General features: G+C 34.2%; 1 protein-coding gene across 1 annotated transcript in view; it reads left to right on the top strand.

Moving 5' to 3' along the window:
• Positions 1-1,545: 1,545 nt before the first annotated feature.
• LOC130445714 (homeobox protein araucan-like) overlaps positions 1,546-25,019 on the top strand; it is a 110,616-nt gene continuing 87,142 nt past the window's right edge. The window contains exon 1 of the mRNA XM_056781539.1: positions 1,546-2,295. Within this exon, the coding sequence (XP_056637517.1) occupies positions 2,050-2,295 (246 nt within the window). The 5' untranslated portion in view covers positions 1,546-2,049. The remainder of the gene's footprint in view (positions 2,296-25,019) is intronic.

Raw genomic sequence — 25,019 nt, 5'->3', positions numbered from 1 at the left:
TTTTGTAGACACTCTTTCCATTTCTATTCTTGTAAATCCTCCAGCTCGCTAGATTTTGTTCCTACTAGCACTGATAGTGCCACTTATTTCAATATTGTGCAATTAACCTTTCTATAAACTTTTGTCCTATTGCAGATTGAAGAGGTATTCAACAAACTTTTTTAAGTGCGACGTGCGATCAAAGAATTTCTTCGGGTGATCACCTGTGACACTTGCCCATACATTCCTTTTGTTAATATGAAGTACGTGACTAATACATCCAATGAGGATTCAATGCTGACCAATATCTACACAATCCCGTTTAATGGGAATTGAAAAAAAAAATCATTTAGAAATAATTTGTGTCATATGACGGCGAGGGTTAGTGTTAACGACTTTTGTAAGAAACAGCGTCCTCCACAGGGACATAGCAATAGGAATTATAAAAAAGATTTTGCAAAGAAGTATAAAAAACGACTTTTTAATCACGAGAACGTCAAAGCTGCTAGGTTAAGTGAGGTAGTGAGAAGACTTGAAACTTTTTGTGCAGAGCGCAGTGCGTATTGGGTTCAATAATAGGAAATTCGAACAACATTGGGCCAAATTCTGTAAAACACTTATAGATATCTCTAGATTAGTTGTAAATGATCTTGAAAATAAATATGGCCCATATTACTAGTTGTGGTTTAAAAGATAATAGATCGTTGTAGATTTAAGTTATGACCTATTCAAGCATTTTCAAAAATAAGTATACAAATAATTAATTGAGAGACTTTTTCCGAGCCCTCTGTGACAGATAGTAGCCTGGCCCAATTTAAATTTAATAAAAATTCGTGGCTTTTCTGAAACAAATAGGTTAATAGAGTTACAGGACCCAAAATTCCAATATAATCTGAAACTGTTACACAGCTATGTTCGAAATGAGAAAATTTTGGCATTGGACTAATTATTTTTGGTTTTAATTAGTTTTTAAATTCAATTGACTATCGCTTAAAATACTTATTAACAAAATAAAATTAATTAATTATTGCGTGCTGTATTCTGTTTTGTTGATTTCAAAGTGGTTTGAATTTTATCAAATTTTGTGGTCAGAGATAATGTATGAATAAAAAAAGAGGCCCCTTGTGAAGCCTGAGGCCTGTAATATGCCCCATGTGCCCCCATTTCTCGGTGGCTCTGGTTGAACATTGAAATACGAAAATTTTGTAACGGTAGAAGCTGCTTTGATAATTTTGATTATTGTTTTTTGTGGCCCCCGTAATAGAAATACACAATTTAATTGAACAAATAACTACAACAAATTTTGAATTGTATTATAGATGTTTGTTCATATTAATGACATAATTTGATTTCGTTTATCGAATGACAACGTAATCCATTAGTGGTAAAAGGTAGTTTGTTATCTGGGACGTGAATATATCAGTTTTTAAAACTTTGTTGTTAGAAACGCCATATAAAAAAAAAGTTGATGTTTTTGCATAATTAACCTCTCCATTTGATCAACCAATGGGAAATAGGCAGTGTCGAGTTGTTTTGCAAGAGAAACGGTGAATAGAGAGCACACACATAGTAGGCGAAAGACCCGCGGGGTCGCTCATGTACATCGTGCAGCTAATTATAATAGTGTTCGGGGGGTTGGCACGGTGCATCCACGGTGGGGATAGAGGGGGGCGGTCACCACCGACCTCACGCAGTCTCTCACGTTGCCTACGGAACCGCTGTCCTCCACACACATTGTTACACTGAGCCTTCCTCTACCCATACGCTCTGGACACGAACGAACTTCCGACCTATACGCCGGTAACTCACTGTGACTCCAGTGCCGTGCATGTGACTGTGCTCTAATACTTCGAAATTGGCCGAAAATTGTGATTGAGGTGCCGCGCGTCCCCCAAAGTGAGAGGTGATAGCCGGCAACGGCCGGTAAATACAAACAATACCCGAAGTTCGTGACAAAAATAACTTTTTTTGTTTGTTTGATGAAATGTCGGTTGTTTCTTCCGCGGCATTTTCTCCATAGTTAATTAACTATTTCACGGTGGGCCAATCGTTACGTGGGTGTTTTTCAAGATGGAGGGCGGTTGGGAATCCCACGTATCCCCTTTAATGATGGGCGTGGGGATGGGTGAGATACAGAATATGGCAGATATGCAAACACACGGACAGGACATATCTGGAGATATGTCCTTACAGCATCATCATAATCATCACGATATGAGCGCGCATAATGACTTAAGCCAAGATATACATCAGGAAATCGAGCACCATGATATGAGGTCTCATCATGGGGATAACGGGGATTATTATACTCATCAGGTAAAAAAGATATACGAACATTCATATTTATTTAAAAAAAAATCGATTATTATGATACTAAAGTATTCAAATAGCCAGAAAAGTAATAGAATGAAATCCATTAAATATAAAAACTAAAAAATGCGATTAAATGGCAAAAAATGTATTCGGTGGAATTTGTTAATTTATTAGTATGATGTCTAATATCCACAATTAATTCAAATAAAGTCATTTATCTTTTTATGTTATTTTTCTATCCATCATATGAAGACATTTTCTTATAGTACGCTAATCCTGACCTAAATTAATTTATTTCCTATTCAATTACTTTCTTCAGTCTTCTATTTTCTTAAATATTTATATCCTTCATTTTTTTTTGTGCTTTAAGATCTGACATTCACCATAGGCCCCCCAACCACTCTATTTTCTTGGATATTATTATTTTTCATAGTTCGTCTTACCCAAATACACCTAAATTTAATTAAAAATAGTTTTCTAAGAATAAAAAACAAATAGTGACATATTTTTCTATTGGAATATCGTTTTCTCAAACTAAAATTTTCAATTCAAAGATTATAATTTCTCATCAATCGTGTTCGATATTAAGTAATTTTATTTCTAATTATTTGACCAAATTAATATTTTTTCTATGTTAATTTAATCAATTCAACTACGTATTCGACGAAATGAATGTTTGAAACATCATTTTTTTATGTTACTTTTGAATTCAATTCGATAAGAATTAAAGTATGTCACTAATAATTCAATACGTTATAACAAATACTGTATATAACTTTTATATATATAGTAAACTATCTATGACAACAAAAAACGTCGTAAAGAATGAGTTAATCTGGTTTTTCTTTAGTGGAAACCGCAGAAAGTATAATTAAATCTAAAAATACTAAACGATTTTTACTTAATATGAGTCTTGTTAAAAGAATTTAACTACCACATATATTTTGCTGTATAAAATTCTTCTAAAATTCTAAATGAAACTATAAAACTCAAATGGAAACTCCGTTTTTATTAACAGTCAAAGCACAAGTGCTTTTCTTTATCGGATTAAATCTAAAGCCTCTTATTTGAGAAATACGTTGAATTTAGCCATTAAACACCAATTCAAATTTTTTACGTGCACAGTAACTTAAACCTTCAATAAATTGATTGAAACTAATATAGATGTAAACAAATTTCTCTGTAGAAAGTTGCAATTAGAACTGTAGATCTACAATGAGCGAATTCTTTGGATCTTTGAATTAAATTTGTAAGAATGTAGCTTTCTACAATCGCCGAGCGTTAAAACAAAAATTATTGTGAAAAGAAATTGAATCATTGAAAAAGAATAACATCTTAAATAAATAAACAAAGAACATGGATAAACCACATAAAGTTTATTAAAATTAATTTAGAACTAGTCAAATAATTTTATTTTAGTTTCGCTATTTTACATATTATATTAATGCTAATGTTATTCAAGTACAGTTATGAATTATTATGAATGCAAAACACATTTGAGACATTTATTTATTTGTAAATTTTTTTACTAATTTTGTAAACTACTATTTCATCATCATCATCATCGTTATCATATGCAGCCTACTCCTACGCTTGCTTACGTATAGGCCTCCATTCATTACATGTTTATTTATTGGTCCTTCATTAGTGCCCATTGACGGCTGATCGTTGTGTTTGACCAATTTCACTTCTTATGAAGAAAAGGGAACGTTTTTCTCAAGCTCAATATCGAAACTTGTCTTACCATATTGATTTATTGTAGGTTTCCCTTTTTATGAAAAATCGTGGTCATAACCTCATTGGCCAAAAAAATCAAATTTTTTGCCTCGGTAGCACATTCGTAGGTCTTTATTTTCGACTATATTTTTGTCTCTGGCGTATACTGGTGTACCATCTGTCGAAAACTCTCTTGGATCACATTTAAAAATATACAATTCCTCATTTGAAACCGATGTGCAAGATATGGCACATCCAAATTCAACCTAAACATGTTAAGCTATTTTGGACGCTTAGTTTCTGTTTAACAATCATATGAGTAAGTCGTTGTGAAGATTTTTCTGTAGGTATAGACAGAAAAGATGCAAAAGTCTATCCGGATAAGACACGTGTTGGATGTTACCCACTTTGAGCCAAAACCGTACTCGAATAAATATTTCCTAGATTTGATTCATGCAGATTTAACAAAATGGTCGATTCAACATTGTTTGATAAAGTAAAGGGGAAAATTGCGAAATGTTGCCGCATTTGAAGAAGATTTTGTTTTCCCTCTAGGATAACGCAGCTTCTTACACGTTGGTGATCACCATGGTTGAACTGTTCACCTCCAGTTTCTGAAGACGATAACTTGGTTATAGAAACACGTCTAAGTCAACGACAATTGTGAGTGTTAGTGTAAACAGTGTGTTCACCATGTGAACGTGAATGTTCGCCATTTCACGAATTGCACCAGTGCAGTGTTTTCCAAAGATTGTTGTTGTGTTGCCGAGCTCTACACAGTCAATAAAAAAATAGAAGAAAAAGCTTTGGTTTTATTATTATTCCAAGATGAAATTTGACAAGAAGAGATATTAACAACAATTAATAGTTGCACTATAAATTCTGACAAACAGGAATTTAGAGCTTAATTCAGAGTTACAAGGCACCAATTCTCGGTTTTTTCTTCATCTCGTGTTGTGTCAACTTCTCTCAGGAAAGGATGACGATTGGCGTACGACTGAATAGACTGCTCTCGACACCGAACATAGTTGTATGTTGTTCATTTCCATTTAGTTCTGATTTCGCAGTTGCTTTAATTCACGATAGAAAAACATCTGAGAACAGGGACAAGCTTTACAATCACTTTTAAAAGAAAACTGACCAAATACCGACTTTTCTAACCAACAAAGTGAAAAGAGTAATATGTAAATAAATACTGACCAGAAATAAAACAGTGATTCAATTAGTTTAGTAAAATGATTAAACTATATCATTCTATCAAAGTTGAAATAAAAGGTTGTTATAGTATAGTCCATCGTTTTCCTGCACCTTGTGTATACACTCAAATGTTACAATCTTACACATCTTCTCCAATGTCTTTAACTGTTCTTTGTTATTCTTCAAACTGTTTTTCAATTTCCATATTTTGGTTATTTTATTGCGACGAACTTGATACATTATCATTTAAATTGTTACATTGTTTTTATTAGCTTCAGCTACAGTCATAAATCCGATTTTTGTGTGTCAAAATTTTCCTCTGTAACCGTGGAATCTGAAAATTCACTTGAAATTTCCAATGGCTCTTCCATGAGTAAATTGCCAGATATTAAAGCATGAACACTTGGACTATCAACTTGATGCTCTTCGACGCTCATATCAGTGCCTATTTTACCTGTATTTACAGCATATGAATTTTCTTGGCTTACTATACAGTCATGGCATAACTGGGATCTTCATAAATGGAAGTAGACAATGAAGGCAGATTAGAGGTAGGAATAGATGGGACAGCTTCACATTTCAAATGTTTTTTATTAATATTTGTAAAATCACTTTTAAGAAGATGAATTTCACACAGTAGTAAATCTAGCGACACGATTGGTAGGTGTCAGAACTAAATTTGTGTTGACGAAATTTACATGCAACCTGTTTTTTTTATTGGGTATGTTTTTTGGCTCCCGAAGCAGCCGTTCAGTTGCGTCGACGCAATAGTTTGGCGCAAGTCGTTTTTACGCAATTTGGGAAACTAATTTGTTTTTATTCCACTTTTAGTAGGGATAATTTCATCGCTATCGCAAACGTAAACGTTTATTTGGAGGACGAAGACAGCAACTATTCACTCGCCCTTCTAATTACCAGCAGATCTATAATCGAGTGGTTTCTTGTAAGAGGGTTATTATTGTCTCTTGTATTCAAATCACGGAATTGTTTATTTATTATTACATGCATATGTCTCGCACACGATAATCATAACATGTCGTTGTAGTTGAAAAGAAACCAACAGAATGGAATCAATTTAACTTCAAACTTATTAATAGTCGTCTAGTGTTTGGCTGACGATACTTTTTTTGCCATTGTTCGAAAACAACGTATTCTTTAAAAGACAATAATACACGCTATCTAATAAATAAAAATCGAACATCGCGTGACATGTTTAATACAGTGTGAATCGATTAATATTCAACGTTTGACGCTATAGTTCACGACACAAACTTAATTCGTATTCTGATTGGTTGGCAGATTTTAATGTCGGCTCCAATTAATGCGATTTGAATTTCGAAAAACACAAAATTCTAGATAATACACATATCTCATATAGAATTTCATTTTTGTATGCAATTCAAAAGGAATTGGATTAAAGTCCAAAAGTTTAATGCCACGAAATCAAATTGAGGCACAGTTTTAATAAAAATATTAGAAACAGTAAGTTTGAAAAAGATTTGAGGTATTTAAGTACCTCAAAATTTAAATTAAAATGTTGTCGAGATTGCGGATTCACGGATAAACAAACAACTAGCTTAGTAAAGAAAATAATGTAAATAGAACTTCACTGAGTAGTTTTATACGCAATTGATTCAACCCAACGTCTTTTCCTCCTTTGGATATCAGTAGATTTGAACTGAGAACATTTAATTTGTTGATTTTAAATTACTGTCATGGTCAGATATAAAAGATCCATTGATTGATCAATGGACTCAATACTATTTATCGTTCGTTCAAATGGTACTTTAGCCAGAGATGTGGCTACCCTCGTCAACGATGAGTCTTCACGCTACACACTTTTCCATCCATTCACTTTCTACGCCAGATCTACCAACGAATAATCCATCTACCTTAACTTTCTCTTCCTAGTAGCTCTTGCCTGTTAGTTGTTAGTTTAATATCTTCAGTGTCATTTTCTGTCCGTTGTTCATTATTCTACTCAGTGAAAAACTTTCATTAATCAAAAAAATCATTTGGACAGTCCCTTGATTAGGAATCAGACTCAGAGCTATTGGTTACCACACGGAGAATTAGTTTTAACTACTCACCATTCTGGTGTCAGTTTTTCGAAGTACATATCTGCGTTGGCTTTTGAGTTTGGACATATGGTAACAGCTGGGAATGGTATAGAATAGAATGGTGTTTCTTTTGTAGCCAATGTAAGTATGACTGGACTTTGATTCCATTTATGACTTCCTTTATTACATACATGACGAGAGTGTTACGAAAAACACAATTCCCCAAATAAAATTAAAACAGATGAAGTATGAATTATTGAGACACTAATCAAAAGAAAAGGAATCAAATAATTGAACAAAAAATTTATTATTTATATAAAATAAATAACATGTATTAAAGAAAATGAATGTATATCCTCCTTACAAGGAATTATGAAGTATGTTGAACATCCATATTCTGTTAGGTAAGAATACAAAGTATCTTAATCGAATAAAACTCTACCGTAGAATATAGAGAATACTAACATATGAAATTCCTTCTAAATGAGCATGATGCCTTCGGCCAACCAAACACTAATTCCATTTTCAGTAGGAAACTTGTAAGGAAAGTTTGAATTTGAGAACATAAAATTCGCAACCGAGGTAAATTAGTTGAAAGCAAGGTATAAACGTTGTTGGCATATCCGAATTGTTTGAAATTAGCGATGTTCTTGTCGAAATTTTAAACTCACTTTTGAAATTCTATCGACGATATATTTCTTTTTAAAATTTTCATTTGATAAGATACGTTCACAAATGACTACTACCTGGAAAATAATCTAGCAATGTACTAACCCAAACTTTGAATCCATACTGGAAACAAATTTGACGGACTTCTTCCGGAACGGCTTGCATCTGCTTTATTGTAATAGATCCTGAAGTCGCTTAGTTTTAAACTTTATGAGTAAGGTAGATACAGACAGACAGAAAACTTCTATCGACTAAAAACTCAAGAATCAAAACCGACTTGAAATCAAATGAAGTCCCAGCTATCCTTACTTGTTAACAATAGAGAGATTTCAACAAGTAGCTACAGTAGCAGACTGACAAAGCCGGAAGTGGTTCAAATTTGTCATTGCGTATTTCAGCACAGAGTATAAGACAATATAAATAGTTGCTGCCAACTAATCTTGTCCGATGCACCCGATACATTTTTTGTGAATAAACCAATACCTTCTACCTGCTCGTTGTTCCATACTTACACGAACCCAGGCTAGGCGTTTGGAATCGAAAAGAAATTCATTCTCGACACAGCGAAAGGATCAGATCTCGAACGCCAATAATTCAGTGAAGCTGTGCTGTTTCCGGAGACTTAGTTTAATCTTTTATTGTATATGTTTTTGTGTATATAGTTTTGTTAATATATAATCATGAGTTATCGAACTTTGTCTATTGTGCTACCTCTCCACTAGCCTCGTCCATAGATTTATAAACCAATCACTTGTTTAACGGATATAATTTTTTATAGTACAGTTCTCCCAACTCTGCCGCTGCCACTACCCCTTCGTTGGAGCTTCATACATTAAGTATGCCGTCTGTCATTAAACTAATAATAATAATAAAATATTTTATTTGTTAATATAGTAGGTAGTGTACATGAGCTACATTTGGGTTTACAATTATAAACCTAGCCAAAACAAGAACATTTTTAAATGATAAATGCGTGAAAATGTTACTGTGAAAATATAAGAATACGTCAATTCACGAACCAGAAGGTCCCTAAGAATTCTACCTTAATGTCAATCTCCCAAGGTTAGATTTCGTTCTAAAACACAAAAACTAGATATCAATCAGTATTCTAATATTGATTATCGATGAATTCAGGCTACGACTTTTGCAAATAATAGTCTAGTAATATGATCGGATTGGAGTCATAGTTGCCAACAGCTCAGGAGTGGTACAGTTGTCAATGATGGTATTGGACGAAATCAGCACGGTGGTAGAATAAATTTCGTTACTTTACAAAGGTTCCTAAGAGGAATTGATTATTCTAGCTTCGTACTTCGAGTATTCATATGCTGCAGAAGAATTTAATTTGTTTAGAATCGGAGCCAAATGTCGCATCGGATTTCCCTTCGTCTTCAGACTTCAAATATGTCTGGAGCAGGTTAAAATGGTGGGCGACAGAAATACTTTTTTAAATAATCATTCTTATTTGCAGTCGTAGAATAGAATGGGGATGTGTGGACCTAATTTTTAAGATGGGAGGAAGATGTAAAGCTGTCTTTAAGGCAAAAGGAGACCATACAATATATTAAATAGCCCTTTTTTCGTAAATACCGGTATTGAGAGTATGTATTAGTTATTAGTGAATTGAAATAAATAATTAATAACTTTATGGTGTTGAGAGCTAGACTTTGAAGATCTCCAGCATGCGTAAGGTGGATGTGGCTCTTAAGATGGATCCTTAAAATACCTTGGATGGATCGGGTGACCAACGACGAAGTGCTAAGACAGAGAACGAGAACTATTAACCATTGTAAAGAGAAGGAAAGCTTCCTACTTTGGCCACATTTTTAGAAATCAAAAATATGCCTTGTTGCAGCTGATCATGGAAGGGAAGATAGAAGGCAAGCGCGGCCTGGGTAGAAAAAGATTTTCTTGGTTGAAAAACCTTCGAGATTGGTTCCATGTACGTGATGCCGTAAATCTAATACGTACGACTGAAGGTCGTGAGGAAATCCAAAGGATGATTGCCAATTTTCATTAGAATGAAGCAGGCACTGGAAAAAGAAGAATTAATCAAACATTCTATTAATATTTGGAGAAGAGCTACTTGAAAATTGCTGTTCGACAATATGCGTAAACTGTGTTAATTACTATATATTTGGTGAATTATAGAAATTAGTTTAATTTTCTGATGTCATAAAGTGAATTCATAATTTTAGTACCTAATTTTCACAACAGATTCATTAATTCCTTCATTATGCCGTTCAATCTCTGGGATTATGGTTAATGCTTTGTGCGCCTAAAAATCCCTTTATTGGTGTGGATTACTCCCCTTTTTTTTCTAGGATTCTGGTATCTTCTTCAATTTAGTTTCTCCAAGTAAGGGATTTTCCAATAAGGACAACTTATTTTCAAAATAAAATGAAAACCATTTGAGATATTTCAAAAACTTTATTATCGGGTTGAAGTACCCAATTTTCCATGACTTGGTCACACATTTCGGCCGAAACGGCTGCTGTATCGCATACAATGTTGGCTTTGAACTCTTCCAACGTCGTCGGCTTCTTAGCATAGATTAATGACTTTACGTAGCCCCAAAGAAAAAATCTAGAGGCGTTAAATCGCACGCACGAGGCGGCGAATCGACTGGTTCATTTCTTGAGATAACGCGCTTATCAAACTTGTTCTTCAATAAATCGATTGTAACGTGTGCTGTGTGGCTTGTGGCGTCACTACATACTGTCCAAGTCCATATATTCCAATTCGAGCCAAAAATAATCGATAATCATGGACCACCATCGTCGACAAAAAAATACGGCCCTATGACGCCGCCGACATGCAAACCACACCAAACAGTTATGTTTTGTGGATGAAGTAGTTTTTCATTAAGCACATATGGATTTTCACCCGCTCAATACCGCATATTTTGTTTATTGACAAACCCATTGAGCCAGAAATGAGCTTCGTCACTGAAGATGATTTTGCGATTAAATTGATCAGCTTGGCGCATCTTTTCCAGAGATCAATCGAAGCACGTACGTCGCTTCGAATGGTCCATCGGCTTCAATTCTTGAGTGAGCCTGATCTTGTATGGATGTAAAGTAAGATCCTTACGCAAAATTCGTCATAAAGTGGTCTTGGCGATGCTCAACTCTTGAGAACGCCGTGGAATTGACCGATTTAGATCATTTGCTACGGACGTTTCAACGGCAGCGATATTTTCGACACTTCGACCAACTCGTAGTCTTACTGGCACTGCAACATCACACAACGAATATGTAGACTCAACTTTTTCACTAAACTTGTTACTGCCTGTCTACTAGGTCGAGAATTACGACCGAAAATCGGAGTTAACGCACTTAAAGTAGCGGCAACCGACTCCGAATTTTTGTAGTAAATTTTTAAGATTTGCAGACGTGTACTTCACCATGATGAAAAGGTTATGTCTATTGAATAAACTGACAGTGACAGTTCGATGTTAAGTGAAAAGGTGCGTTCACAAATTCAAAATTGTCCCTATTGGAAACCCTTTTATTTCTTGGTCTGCCGCTTGGCCATAGAGGTATCCATTATATTATCCTCATCACCATTTCTGTAGGTTTCCTTCTCATGATGTGTCCTCCCAATTGTGTCTTTGTGCTTTTATATACCTTATATTTTTTTTATCATTTTCGGTTCATAGAAATGTTAAAGTTTCTTTCTCAGTATAATCACTATCAATCACTATTTGTACCATGATTATTATTCATACTTTTCAATATTCTTTGTCTACTATTGACACATCTAAATTTTTCTATTGTAAACCACTAGAAGGATAGTTTTTTTTATCATAAATTTAATAATCTGCGCTCGTATATGGTTCCCTGTGCATTCCAATACCCTGCGTATTTCCCGCTAAATGAAATAGACATTTTGCGTTCTGGTAATCTCGAATCCATCAGAGTAGGCTGTCAGCTAACGACTAATTAAAGAAAACGTGACAGTCGCGCCGCAGTTTGAGTCCGATTATGTCCAGTCCGCACGAAATATGCATATGGAATTAGTTAAGTATGACAGATGGGGACACGATGGAAACAAAACACAATCTGCGTGGCCTCAAAAACGCACACGCGTTTTGTTTTCCAGTATTTTTTTTTAATAAGCAGTCGGGAAGTTTTATTGGTTTTTTTTTTGAATATGTATAGGGTCTCGTATGCAATTTTATTGACAGGAGCGTCGATTATTTTTGCAACTTCGAGAATCTTTATCACCAAAGATGCCTTGAAACTTTTGAATTATTGACATATTTGTGTCTTCTGTTTTAGAGTGCGTAATAGAGTGATAAAAAAAGAAATGTGGCGTAGTTTTTATAATCAAGGAATGCCAAAAAATTTAGATAAAGGCCAAGTAATAATTTCTATAATAGAGAAAAAAGTCCTTATTCGATTGAATTGAGTTGAATTGAAGGACTAATTGGCCAAGTTCAAGGAATTAAGCCGCGTTTGGAACTAAATGTTTCAGCCATTCAATGATACAGTACTGATAGACTTTACAGCCTACGATTTATTTTCTTTTGTGATCGTATTTGATTGATTTCACAATTCTTCTCCACAGATTCTGTACTTTTGTATTCCAATTAGGTTCTACCTCTCTAATACCTTTCAACAATGTATCCAACCAGGTTTTTATGGCCTACGTCTTCTTGTACCTCTTGCTTTTCCAATGACTCTTTTCGCTAATTTCCTTTTGAGTATGTCCCACTCTTTGAACTTTAATGTTTCTTGTTATTGATGAGTATTAATACAAATCCTTCAGCTCTTGGTTAGTTTTTCTTCTCCAAAGTTCTTCAGTTATTTTTATTTCCCTTAAATTCCTCTCGGTACCTTTCTCCCTATATAATCAGTTTTATTTCTTCTCCCTCTATTAAAACCCATGTTTCCCTTCTGTATCTAGCTGTTGGTTTGTGTCTCATATTTTTTAGTTACGTCCCGTTTCAATCTCTACGTATTTCTACCAACCCTAAATACTTTGAATTCCGCGCTCGATTCATTCTTAGCTCATAATTATTTGCAGCCTCTTCTAGTTTACAGAATCCTCTTTCTATTTCCTTCTTTGTTCTAGTTATTACAACTGAATCGTCGGAGTACGTTTTCTAATTGTTAAAAATCCGATAAACAAAAATTAGAAATGTAAAGTTTTTGAATTTAGATTGTTATTGCTCAACAATTGGTTGGGGAGCTTCAGGAGGTAGAAATTTGGTTTACGAGTGCAGATTGAGGCATTAGAATAATCCTGAAGGGGTGATTCGTTGCTTGAAGTAGGGAAATTTAGACCACGGGTTGGGTTAGATTAAAGACTTCAGAGTGAAGGCCGAAACGCCGGAATGTTCCAAGTTTAGAACGCGTTCTCACCCTTGCACTTGGCTCATTTTTTCATAATTCTTACCACTAAAAACGTTTCAGAGCATTATATATAGAAAAGCTCAGTTAGTTAGAAAAACAATAAGTTTGTATTGGAAGACAAAAGATTATATTATTTAATAGTTATTTCATGATAAATAAATACAAATATATACCGTTTGAAATAATTTATAAGGAAAATGTCGGTGAAGACAATAGATTGTTATTTGGTGGCACGAACCTTGTCGTTCAAAAGAATACTAATTTTTTTTGGAACCGTGTAGGTCCTCGTGTCTATTGTTTAATTTACCTAGGTACATGGTACGTGTCAGGAAAGTTGAAAAAATTTATCAGTAGCTTCTGTTCAACTATACTTTCGACACGTTAATGTTTCCGAATCTCTAAATCGTTATTTCAAATCTATACTGAAACTAAATTTAACTACGATTTAATACACTAACTATGACTTTTTGAAGAAGGGGCGAATACGGTGCGTGAGGTAGCAATTCAAACTTTAATTCATTAATTTTGGCCATTACATAACAAATATGTCAGCTGGTGCATTGTCTTCAAGCAACTACCGCCAACTCTAGGTGAGGCCATGTACTTCTGGTACCACCCTCGTAATTTTTGTACCATTTTTATTAAATTGAAATATTTGAACTTACGAAATATATCAAGGTAGTCAACGTGATTCGATATCAATAAAGAATATCAATCTTTAATGTCTAAATAATACACTTACAGAGTCCTTAAGTGATTTCTAATAAGAAAAATAAAAATAATATCGAAATTATGAACATTTATACGCGATACCCATAGATTATAATACTTGAAAGAAATATTGGCATTATCCAAATGAACACAGATACATCGATGGTCCGCAGATACATGTAGAAATTTATTAATCGACCATCGAAAAGGATACAAGATTATTAATTCAATAACTTCGAAAACTTGTTTGCATACTTTAACTTCGATTTAGCATTGATTAACGATTGAGCATCCACTCCTTTGCCGTCTAAATTCATTTACAAAACTTGAATTGTCAACAATAAATAGTATTTTGTTTTATTGGAATGAAAAGTGATAATTTCTGATGAATCTGTAGGTTTAGGTATCAAAACAGCTCGCAATTTGCGCTTCAAAAGAAATAATATTTTATTTCTGTGAAAATTTAACAAAATGTCAATTCTGTAAACGAACAAGATAGATATTGAGTTTTTTCTGTCACTGATGATATCTCACAACCAATTTTATTAATTTTCCTTTGTAATATGTATAAAACAGACGGTGATCCTTTCCTATTGTGAAAATAAAGTCACTATAAGTACATTCGACAAAACTCAATACATATTTCATTAACAAGAAACCTGTTCTAACAATATTGCCTAGACCGCTCTAGTTCCATTCAAGGGATGAAGTCAGCTTCAGAAATTCTCCAAATAAATAGGGTGACTAATCCCTAAGTCAGATTTAATATTTCGAGTTGCTCTTCGATCATCAACTCACGTGGAAGCAACACCTTCAAGTAGTAAGCCATAAGTCACGAATTACTTTATACACCTGCTGCAGAATGGACAGAGAAACAAAGAGGTAAAGCCCAAAATTATGAACTGGATGTACAAATCAGTAGTGCCACCTATGCAGCTTTCATAGCGTGGCAAAAACTACAATAGCTGAATCGATCCTAGATGAGCTGCGGCGATTTGCTTTGCAACAACGAATGTCTATCGGCAGCACCACAAGTCATTTTAGACACTTTGAAGACCTTTAGAGAAAGTAAAGCAGTAAATAGGGCATATAAGGTACAGATAATGAAACCTCGCGACCTTTGAATCATACTTTATCATAAACTAAAAAATCACAAAAAGAATCGAAACTGGAAAGTGGACAAGTAGGAGCAGGTATATATGGCCCAAGAACACAGCACGCTATATCAGGTTCAGAATCTGGACTTTTTAGGAAAATATGTTTCAGCATTCTTCCAAAAAGATATCGGGGAAGTTCTTCAGTTGTAATCGCGCCTTTTACACAATTAGATATTACTTCAAAGTTTGGCAGCTGCCGATGAAGATGTCACTTCAATGAAATAAGACTGAAACGTGATTTGTGATTAATAATATAAATATAACAAGATTGCATATGGGAATGAGTAAAGAAAATACAAAATGAAAAGAAACAATGAAAGATTTGATGATTGTGGAAGGGGATAATAAAAGCAAGAACAAATATAAAAAAAATAAATGATAGGGTAAAATAAATAGGAATAGTATATAATTGAATAAAAAGAATGGAAAATTAGTATTTTTATTTCTAAATATTCACCCAAGAAATTTGTGAAATATTTTTTTAGTAAACAATTCCCATGAAAATATTACATCACACGTGTACAATTAACTAACCTTCCGGAAATCGTCGACTTAAAACACATCCCCTGTTGCATGTTGGCTAGTCTATAAAGACACCTGTACACTTCTTCAATTTCATTTAGAAATAACCTAGCACTTATCGAACCACTTAACACACTTTTCTTTTAACAGACATTCTTGTTTCCAGCCTTTTTTTTACCAATTATTATGCAAGACGGATAATAGCTCGTTATTAGTTATTTTTAAAATATTATAATTGGTGTTTTTATAATGAATCTTGGATATATTCAATTGGAAATAATAATGTATTACCAGTTGTTCAGGAGATTCGCTTCTGGTCCATTTATTTTGTACGCTATTAAATAACTTGTTCAAACCATAAATAATTTCGTCAATTTTAACAAATGTTTTATAAATACTTCAAATGTTAAAGAAAGGTTTAGTCAAACAGCAATGTAAACAGTTATTTCCTAATAAGATTATTTTACGCAGAAGATATCTTAAGAATAAAGTTTCTGAGCATAATCCGGCGAATCTCATGCAATCTGGAAAAGAAATCAAGTCAGAACTGCAGGAGATTCAAAAACGTAGTTCAAGCAAAATGAAGCCATACATCAAATCAAGCAATTGAAACAGTTATTTTTTAATATGATAATATTGAGTAGAGGTAACATTAAATAGGCTCTCAGAAACCTTGACCTCATTCCGTTTGACTATTTCGTATGAAGATAACTTAAGAATAAAGTTTCTGAGCATAATCCGGCTGATCTCATGCAATCTGGAAAATAAATCAAGAAAGAGCTGCAGGAGATTCAAAAACGTAGTTCAAACAAGATGAAGCCATACATCAAGTCAAGCAATCGAAACAGTGATTTCCTATTAAGATCATATTGAATACAGGTAACATCAACTAGGCTCTCAGAAACCTTGACCTCATTCCGTTTGACTATTTCGTATGAAGATAACTTAAAAATAAAATTTCTGAGCATAATCCGGCGAATCTAATGCAATCTGGAAAAGAAATCAAGTCAGAGCTGCAGGAGATTCAAAAACGTAGTTCAAACAAAATGAAGCCATACATCAAATCAAGCAATTGAAACAGTTATTTTTTAATATGATAATATTGAGTAGAGGTAACATTAAATAGGCTCTCAGAAACCTTGACCTCATTCCGTTTGACTATTTCGTATGAAGATAACTTAAGAATAAAGTTTCTAAACATAATCCGGCGAATCTAATGCAATCTGAAAAAGAAATCAAGTCAGAGCTTCAGGAGATTCAAAAACGTAGTTCAAACAAGATGAAGCCATACATCAAGTCAAGCAATCGAAACAGTGATTTCCTAATAAGATCATATTGAATACAGGTAACATCAACTAGGCTCTCAGAAACCTTGACCTCATTCCGTTTGACTATTTCGTATGAAGATACCTTAAGAATAAAGTTTCTGAGCATAATCCGGCGGATCTCATGCAATCTCAAAAAGAAATCAAGAAAGAGCTGCAGGAGATTCAAAAACGTAGTTCAAACAAGATGAAGCCATACATCAAGTCAAGCAATTGAAACAGTGATTTCCTATTAAGATCATATTGAATACAGGTAACATCAACTAGGCTCTCAGAAACCTTGACCTCATTCCGTTTGACTATTTCGTATGAAGATACCTTAAGAATAAAGTTTCTGAGCATAATCCGGCGAATCTAATGCAATCTGGAAAAGAAATCAAGTCAGAGCTGCAGGAGATTCAAAAACGTAGTTCAAACAAGATGAAGCCATACATCAAGTCAAGCAATCGAAACAGTGATTTCCTAATAAGATCATATTGAATACAGGTAACATCAACTAGGCTCTCAGAAACCTTGACCTCATTCCGTTTGACTATTTCGTATGAAGATACCTTAAGAATAAAGTTTCTAAACATAATCCGGCGAATCTAATGCAATCTGAAAAAGAAATCAAGTCAGAGCTTCAGGAGATTCAAAAACGTAGTTCAAACAAGATGAAGCCATACATCAAGTCAAGCAATCGAAACAGTTACTCCCTAATAAGATCATATTGAGTACAGGTAACATCAACTAGGCTCTCAGAAACCTTGACCTCATTCCGTTTGACTATTTCGTATGAAGATACCTTAAGAATAAAGTTTCTGAGCATAATCCGGCGGATCTCATGCAATCTGGAAAATAAATCAAGAAAGAGCTGCAGGAGATTCAAAAACGTAGTTCAAACAAGATGAAGCCATACATCAAGTCAAGCAATCGAAACAGTTACTCCCTAATAAGATCATATTGAGTACAGGTAACATCAACTAGGCTCTCAGAAACCTTGACCTCATTCCGTTTGACTATTTCGTATGAAGATATCTTAAGAATAAAGTTTCTGAGCATAATCCGGCGGATCTCATGGAATCTGGAAAATAAATCAAGAAAGAGCTGCAGGAGATTCAAAAACGTAGTTCAAACAAGATGAAGCCATACATCAAGTCAAGCAATCGAAACAGTTACTCCCTAATAAGATCATATTGAGTACAGGTAACATCAACTAGGCTCTCAGAAACCTTGACCTCTTCCGTTTGACTATTTCGTATGAAGATATCTTAAGAATAAAGTTTCTGAGCATAATCCGGCGGATCTCATGGAATCTGGAAAATAAATCAAGAAAGAGCTGCAGGAGATTCAAAAACGTAGTTCAAACAAGATGAAGCCATACATCAAGTCAAGCAATCGAAACAGTGATTTCCTATTAAGATCATATTGAATACAGGTAACATCAACTAGGCTCTCAGAAACCTTGACCTCATTCCGTTTGACTATTTCGTATGAAGATAACTTAAGAATAAAGTTTCTGAGCATAATCCGGTGAATCTAATGCAATCTGGAAAAGAAATCAAGTCAGAGCTGCAGGAGATTCAAAAACGTAGTTCAAACAAAATGAAGCCATACATCAAATCAAGCAATTGAAACAGTTATTTTTTAATATGATAATATTGAGTAGATGTAACATCAACTAGGCTCTCAGAAACCTTGACCTCATTCCGTTTGACTATTTCGTATGAAGATACCTTAAGAATAAAGTTTCTGAGCATAATCCGGCGGATCTCATGCAATCTGAAAAATAAATCAAGAAAGAGCTGCAGGAGATTCAAAAACGTAGTTCAAACAAGATGAAGCCATACATCAAGTCAAGCAATCGAAACAGTGATTTCCTATTAAGATCATATTGAATACAGGTAACATCAACTAGGCTCTCAGAAACCTTGACCTCATTCCGTTTGACTATTTCGTATGAAGATAACTTAAAAATAAAGTTTCTGAGCATAATCCGGCGAATCTAATGCAATCTGGAAAAGAAATCAAGTCAGAGCTGCAGGAGATTCAAAAACGTAGTTCAAACAAAATGAAGCCATACATCAAATCAAGCAATTGAAACAGTTATTTTTTAATATGATAATATTGAGTAGAGGTAACATTAAATAGGCTCTCAGAAACCTTGACCTCATTCCGTTTGACTATTTCGTATGAAGATAACTTAAGAATAAAGTTTCTAAACATAATCCGGCGAATCTAATGCAATCTGAAAAAGAAATCAAGTCAGAGCTTCAGGAGATTCAAAAACGTAGTTCAAACAAGATGAAGCCATACATCAAGTCAAGCAATCGAAACAGTGATTTCCTAATAAGATCATATTGAATACAGGTAACATCAACTAGGCTCTCAGAAACCTTGACCTCATTCCGTTTGACTATTTCGTATGAAGATACCTTAAGAATAAAGTTTCTGAGCATAATCCGGCGGATCTCATGCAATCTCAAAAAGAAATCAAGAAAGAGCTGCAGGAGATTCAAAAACGTAGTTCAAACAAGATGAAGCCATACATCAAGTCAAGCAATTGAAACAGTGATTTCCTATTAAGATCATATTGAATACAGGTAACATCAACTAGGCTCTCAGAAACCTTGACCTCATTCCGTTTGACTATTTCGTATGAAGATACCTTAAGAATAAAGTTTCTGAGCATAATCCGGCGAATCTAATGCAATCTGGAAAAGAAATCAAGTCAGAGCTGCAGGAGATTCAAAAACGTAGTTCAAACAAGATGAAGCCATACATCAAGTCAAGCAATCGAAACAGTGATTTCCTAATAAGATCATATTGAATACAGGTAACATCAACTAGGCTCTCAGAAACCTTGACCTCATTCCGTTTGACTATTTCGTATGAAGATACCTTAAGAATAAAGTTTCTAAACATAATCCGGCGAATCTAATGCAATCTGAAAAAGAAATCAAGTCAGAGCTTCAGGAGATTCAAAAACGTAGTTCAAACAAGATGAAGCCATACATCAAGTCAAGCAATCGAAACAGTTACTCCCTAATAAGATCATATTGAGTACAGGTAACATCAACTAGGCTCTCAGAAACCTTGACCTCATTCCGTTTGACTATTTCGTATGAAGATACCTTAAGAATAAAGTTTCTGAGCATAATCCGGCGGATCTCATGCAATCTGGAAAATAAATCAAGAAAGAGCTGCAGGAGATTCAAAAACGTAGTTCAAACAAGATGAAGCCATACATCAAGTCAAGCAATCGAAACAGTTACTCCCTAATAAGATCATATTGAGTACAGGTAACATCAACTAGGCTCTCAGAAACCTTGACCTCATTCCGTTTGACTATTTCGTATGAAGATATCTTAAGAATAAAGTTTCTGAGCATAATCCGGCGGATCTCATGGAATCTGGAAAATAAATCAAGAAAGAGCTGCAGGAGATTCAAAAACGTAGTTCAAACAAGATGAAGCCATACATCAAGTCAAGCAATCGAAACAGTTACTCCCTAATAAGATCATATTGAGTACAGGTAACATCAACTAGGCTCTCAGAAACCTTGACCTCTTCCGTTTGACTATTTCGTATGAAGATATCTTAAGAATAAAGTTTCTGAGCATAATCCGGCGGATCTCATGGAATCTGGAAAATAAATCAAGAAAGAGCTGCAGGAGATTCAAAAACGTAGTTCAAACAAGATGAAGCCATACATCAAGTCAAGCAATCGAAACAGTGATTTCCTATTAAGATCATATTGAATACAGGTAACATCAACTAGGCTCTCAGAAACCTTGACCTCATTCCGTTTGACTATTTCGTATGAAGATAACTTAAGAATAAAGTTTCTGAGCATAATCCGGCGAATCTAATGCAATCTGGAAAAGAAATCAAGTCAGAGCTGCAGGAGATTCAAAAACGTAGTTCAAACAAAATGAAGCCATACATCAAATCAAGCAATTGAAACAGTTATTTTTTAATATGATAATATTGAGTAGATGTAACATCAACTAGGCTCTCAGAAACCTTGACCTCATTCCGTTTGACTATTTCGTATGAAGATAACTTAAGAATAAAGTTTCTGAGCATAATCCGGCGGATCTCATGCAATCTGAAAAATAAATCAAGAAAGAGCTGCAGGAGATTCAAAAACGTAGTTCAAACAAAATGAAGCCATACATCAAATCAAGCAATTGAAACAGTTATTTTTTAATATGATAATATTGAGTAGAGGTAACATTAAATAGGCTCTCAGAAACCTTGACCTCATTCCGTTTGACTATTTCGTATGAAGATACCTTAAGAATAAAGTTTCTAAACATAATCCGGCGAATCTAATGCAATCTGAAAAAGAAATCAAGTCAGAGCTTCAGGAGATTCAAAAACGTAGTTCAAACAAGATGAAGCCATACATCAAGTCAAGCAATCGAAACAGTTACTCCCTAATAAGATCATATTGAGTACAGGTAACATCAACTAGGCTCTCAGAAACCTTGACCTCATTCCGTTTGACTATTTCGTATGAAGATACCTTAAGAATAAAGTTTCTGAGCATAATCCGGCGGATCTCATGCAATCTGGAAAATAAATCAAGAAAGAGCTGCAGGAGATTCAAAAACGTAGTTCAAACAAGATGAAGCCATACATCAAGTCAAGCAATCGAAACAGTTACTCCCTAATAAGATCATATTGAGTACAGGTAACATCAACTAGGCTCTCAGAAACCTTGACCTCATTCCGTTTGACTATTTCGTATGAAGATAACTTAAGAATAAAGTTTCTAAACATAATCCGGCGAATCTAATGCAATCTGAAAAAGAAATCAAGAAAGAGCTGCAGGAGATTCAAAAACGTAGTTCAAACAAGATGAAGCCATACATCAAGTCAAGCAATCGAAACAGTTATTCCCTAATAAGATCATATTGAGTACAGGTAACATCAACTAGGCTCTCAGAAACCTTGACCTCATTCCGTTTGACTATTTCGTATGAAGATACCTTAAGAATAAAGTTTCTGAGCATAATCCGGCGGATCTCATGCAATCTGAAAAATAAATCAAGAAAGAGCTGCAGGAGATTCAAAAACGTAGTTCAAACAAGATGAAGCCATACATCAAATCAAGCAATCGAAACAGTGATTTCCTATTAAGATCATATTGAATACAGGTAACATCAACTAGGCTCTCAGAAACCTAGACCTCATTCCGTTTGACTATTTCGTATGAAGATAACTTAAGAATAAAGTTTCTGAGCATAATCCGGCGAATATAATGTAATCTGGAAAAGAAATCAAGTCAGAGCTTCAGGAGATTCAAAAACGTAGTTCAAACAAAATGAAGCCATACATCAAGTCAAGCAATCGAAACAGTGATTTCCTAATAAGATCATATTGAGTACAGGTAACATCAACTAGGCTCTCAGAAACCTAGACCTCATTCCGTTTGACTATTTCGTATGAAGATAACTTGAGAATAAAGTTTCTGAGCATAATCCGGCGAATCTAATGCAATCTGGAAAAGAAATCAAGTCAGAGCTGCAGGAGATTCAAAAACGTAGTTCAAACAAAATGAAGCCATACATCAAGTCAAGCAATCGAAACAGTGATTTCCTATTAAGATCATATTGAATACAGGTAACATCAACTAGGCTCTCAGAAACCTAGACCTCATTCCGTTTGACTATTTCGTATGAAGATAACTTAAGAATAAAGTTTCTGAGCATAATCCGGCGAATATAATGTAATCTGGAAAAGAAATCAAGTCAGAGCTTCAGGAGATTCAAAAACGTAGTTCAAACAAAATGAAGCCATACATCAAGTCAAGCAATCGAAACAGTGATTTCCTATTAAGATCATATTGAATACAGGTAACATCAACTAGGCTCTCAGAAACCTAGACCTCATTCCGTTTGACTATTTCGTATGAAGATAACTTAAGAATAAAGTTTCTGAGCATAATCCGGCGAATATAATGTAATCTGGAAAAGAAATCAAGTCAGAGCTTCAGGAGATTCAAAAACGTAGTTCAAACAAAATGAAGCCATACATCAAGTCAAGCAATCGAAACAGTGATTTCCTAATAAGATCATATTGAGTACAGGTAACATCAACTAGGCTCTCAGAAACCTAGACCTCATTCCGTTTGACTATTTCGTATGAAGATAACTTGAGAATAAAGTTTCTGAGCATAATCCGGCGAATCTAATGCAATCTGGAAAAGAAATCAAGTCAGAGCTGCAGGAGATTCAAAAACGTAGTTCAAACAAAATGAAGCCATACATCAAGTCAAGCAATCGAAACAGTGATTTCCTATTAAGATCATATTGAATACAGGTAACATCAACTAGGCTCTCAGAAACCTAGACCTCATTCCGTTTGACTATTTCGTATGAAGATAACTTAAGAATAAAGTTTCTGAGCATAATCCGGCGAATATAATGTAATCTGGAAAAGAAATCAAGTCAGAGCTTCAGGAGATTCAAAAACGTAGTTCAAACAAAATGAAGCCATACATCAAGTCAAGCAATCGAAACAGTGATTTCCTAATAAGATCATATTGAGTACAGGTAACATCAACTAGGCTCTCAGAAACCTAGACCTCATTCCGTTTGACTATTTCGTATGAAGATAACTTGAGAATAAAGTTTCTGAGCATAATCCGGCGAATCTAATGCAATCTGGAAAAGAAATCAAGTCAGAGCTGCAGGAGATTCAAAAACGTAGTTCAAACAAAATGAAGCCATACATCAAGTCAAGCAATCGAAACAGTGATTTCCTATTAAGATCATATTGAATACAGGTAACATCAACTAGGCTCTCAGAAACCTAGACCTCATTCCGTTTGACTATTTCGTATGAAGATAACTTAAGAATAAAGTTTCTGAGCATAATCCGGCGAATATAATGTAATCTGGAAAAGAAATCAAGTCAGAGCTTCAGGAGATTCAAAAACGTAGTTCAAACAAAATGAAGCCATACATCAAGTCAAGCAATCGAAACAGTGATTTCCTAATAAGATCATATTGAGTACAGGTAACATCAACTAGGCTCTCAGAAACCTAGACCTCATTCCGTTTGACTATTTCGTATGAAGATAACTTGAGAATAATGTTTCTGAGCATAATCCGGCGAATCTAATGCAAGCTGAAAAAGAAATATGGTTAGAAAAGTGTTATCACTGATCTTCGTTCCAGTTTGTCCTGTTGAATATAACTATTTTTGTATTAGAATCAGACCCTTGAATTCGAATGTTCCTATAATGTAATTTCATTGTTTGTTTACTTGACTGTTTTCACTAGATATACAATACATTGTAAATAACTATGATAACAAAATTTTCCTTTAATTTGAGCAACATTTGCACTTATTAAATGCCAACCGATTAAGTATATTTTGTAACAAAAATTACAAAAACAAACATTATACAAACGTTAAATTTAAGTACTCTTATAATTTACATTTAATTTTGATAAGATACCTCCGTTTAATTAGTAAGAAAATAAATTTACCTCATAATTAATATACAACAATGTGGCCAGCTGTCGTTTTATGAACAACTCTGTGTATGAAGTGGAACTGGCTCGGAATTAAAAATACATTTTTCAAATGGAATAATCATTGTTTCACTTTACGAAGATGGGAGCAGAGATATTTTTATTTAAATATCTTAATTGACAATTTAAAAGGAGAATCCCACATTATGAATTGAAATCGGTGTACAGGAAAATGGTTTGGTAAAAATATCTTTTCATTTGAGAAAGTTTGTAACATAAAAAACTAGTTACTCGATTGAAATTGAAGACAATAAATATTTATCAATGAATGATGGTAAACTCAAGTGCTCTTGTACAATGTTTAACTACGTTCCCAAAAGACAATCACAAATATTTGCATGGATATTTGAGACCCCTCTCTATGGACTAAAATTTTATTTTAATTAAATATGCAGAAATAACCTTATCTGCGTTATTAATAATTTTCTTTACAATTTTACTTCTTAATATTGCCATTCCTGGGCTTATCCTACAGACTGTG

Source organism: Diorhabda sublineata, chromosome 6 (genome assembly GCF_026230105.1).
Source record: "Diorhabda sublineata isolate icDioSubl1.1 chromosome 6, icDioSubl1.1, whole genome shotgun sequence".
Taxonomy (NCBI): Eukaryota; Metazoa; Arthropoda; class Insecta; order Coleoptera; family Chrysomelidae; genus Diorhabda; species Diorhabda sublineata.
This window is presented reverse-complemented; position numbering and strand designations above follow the sequence as displayed.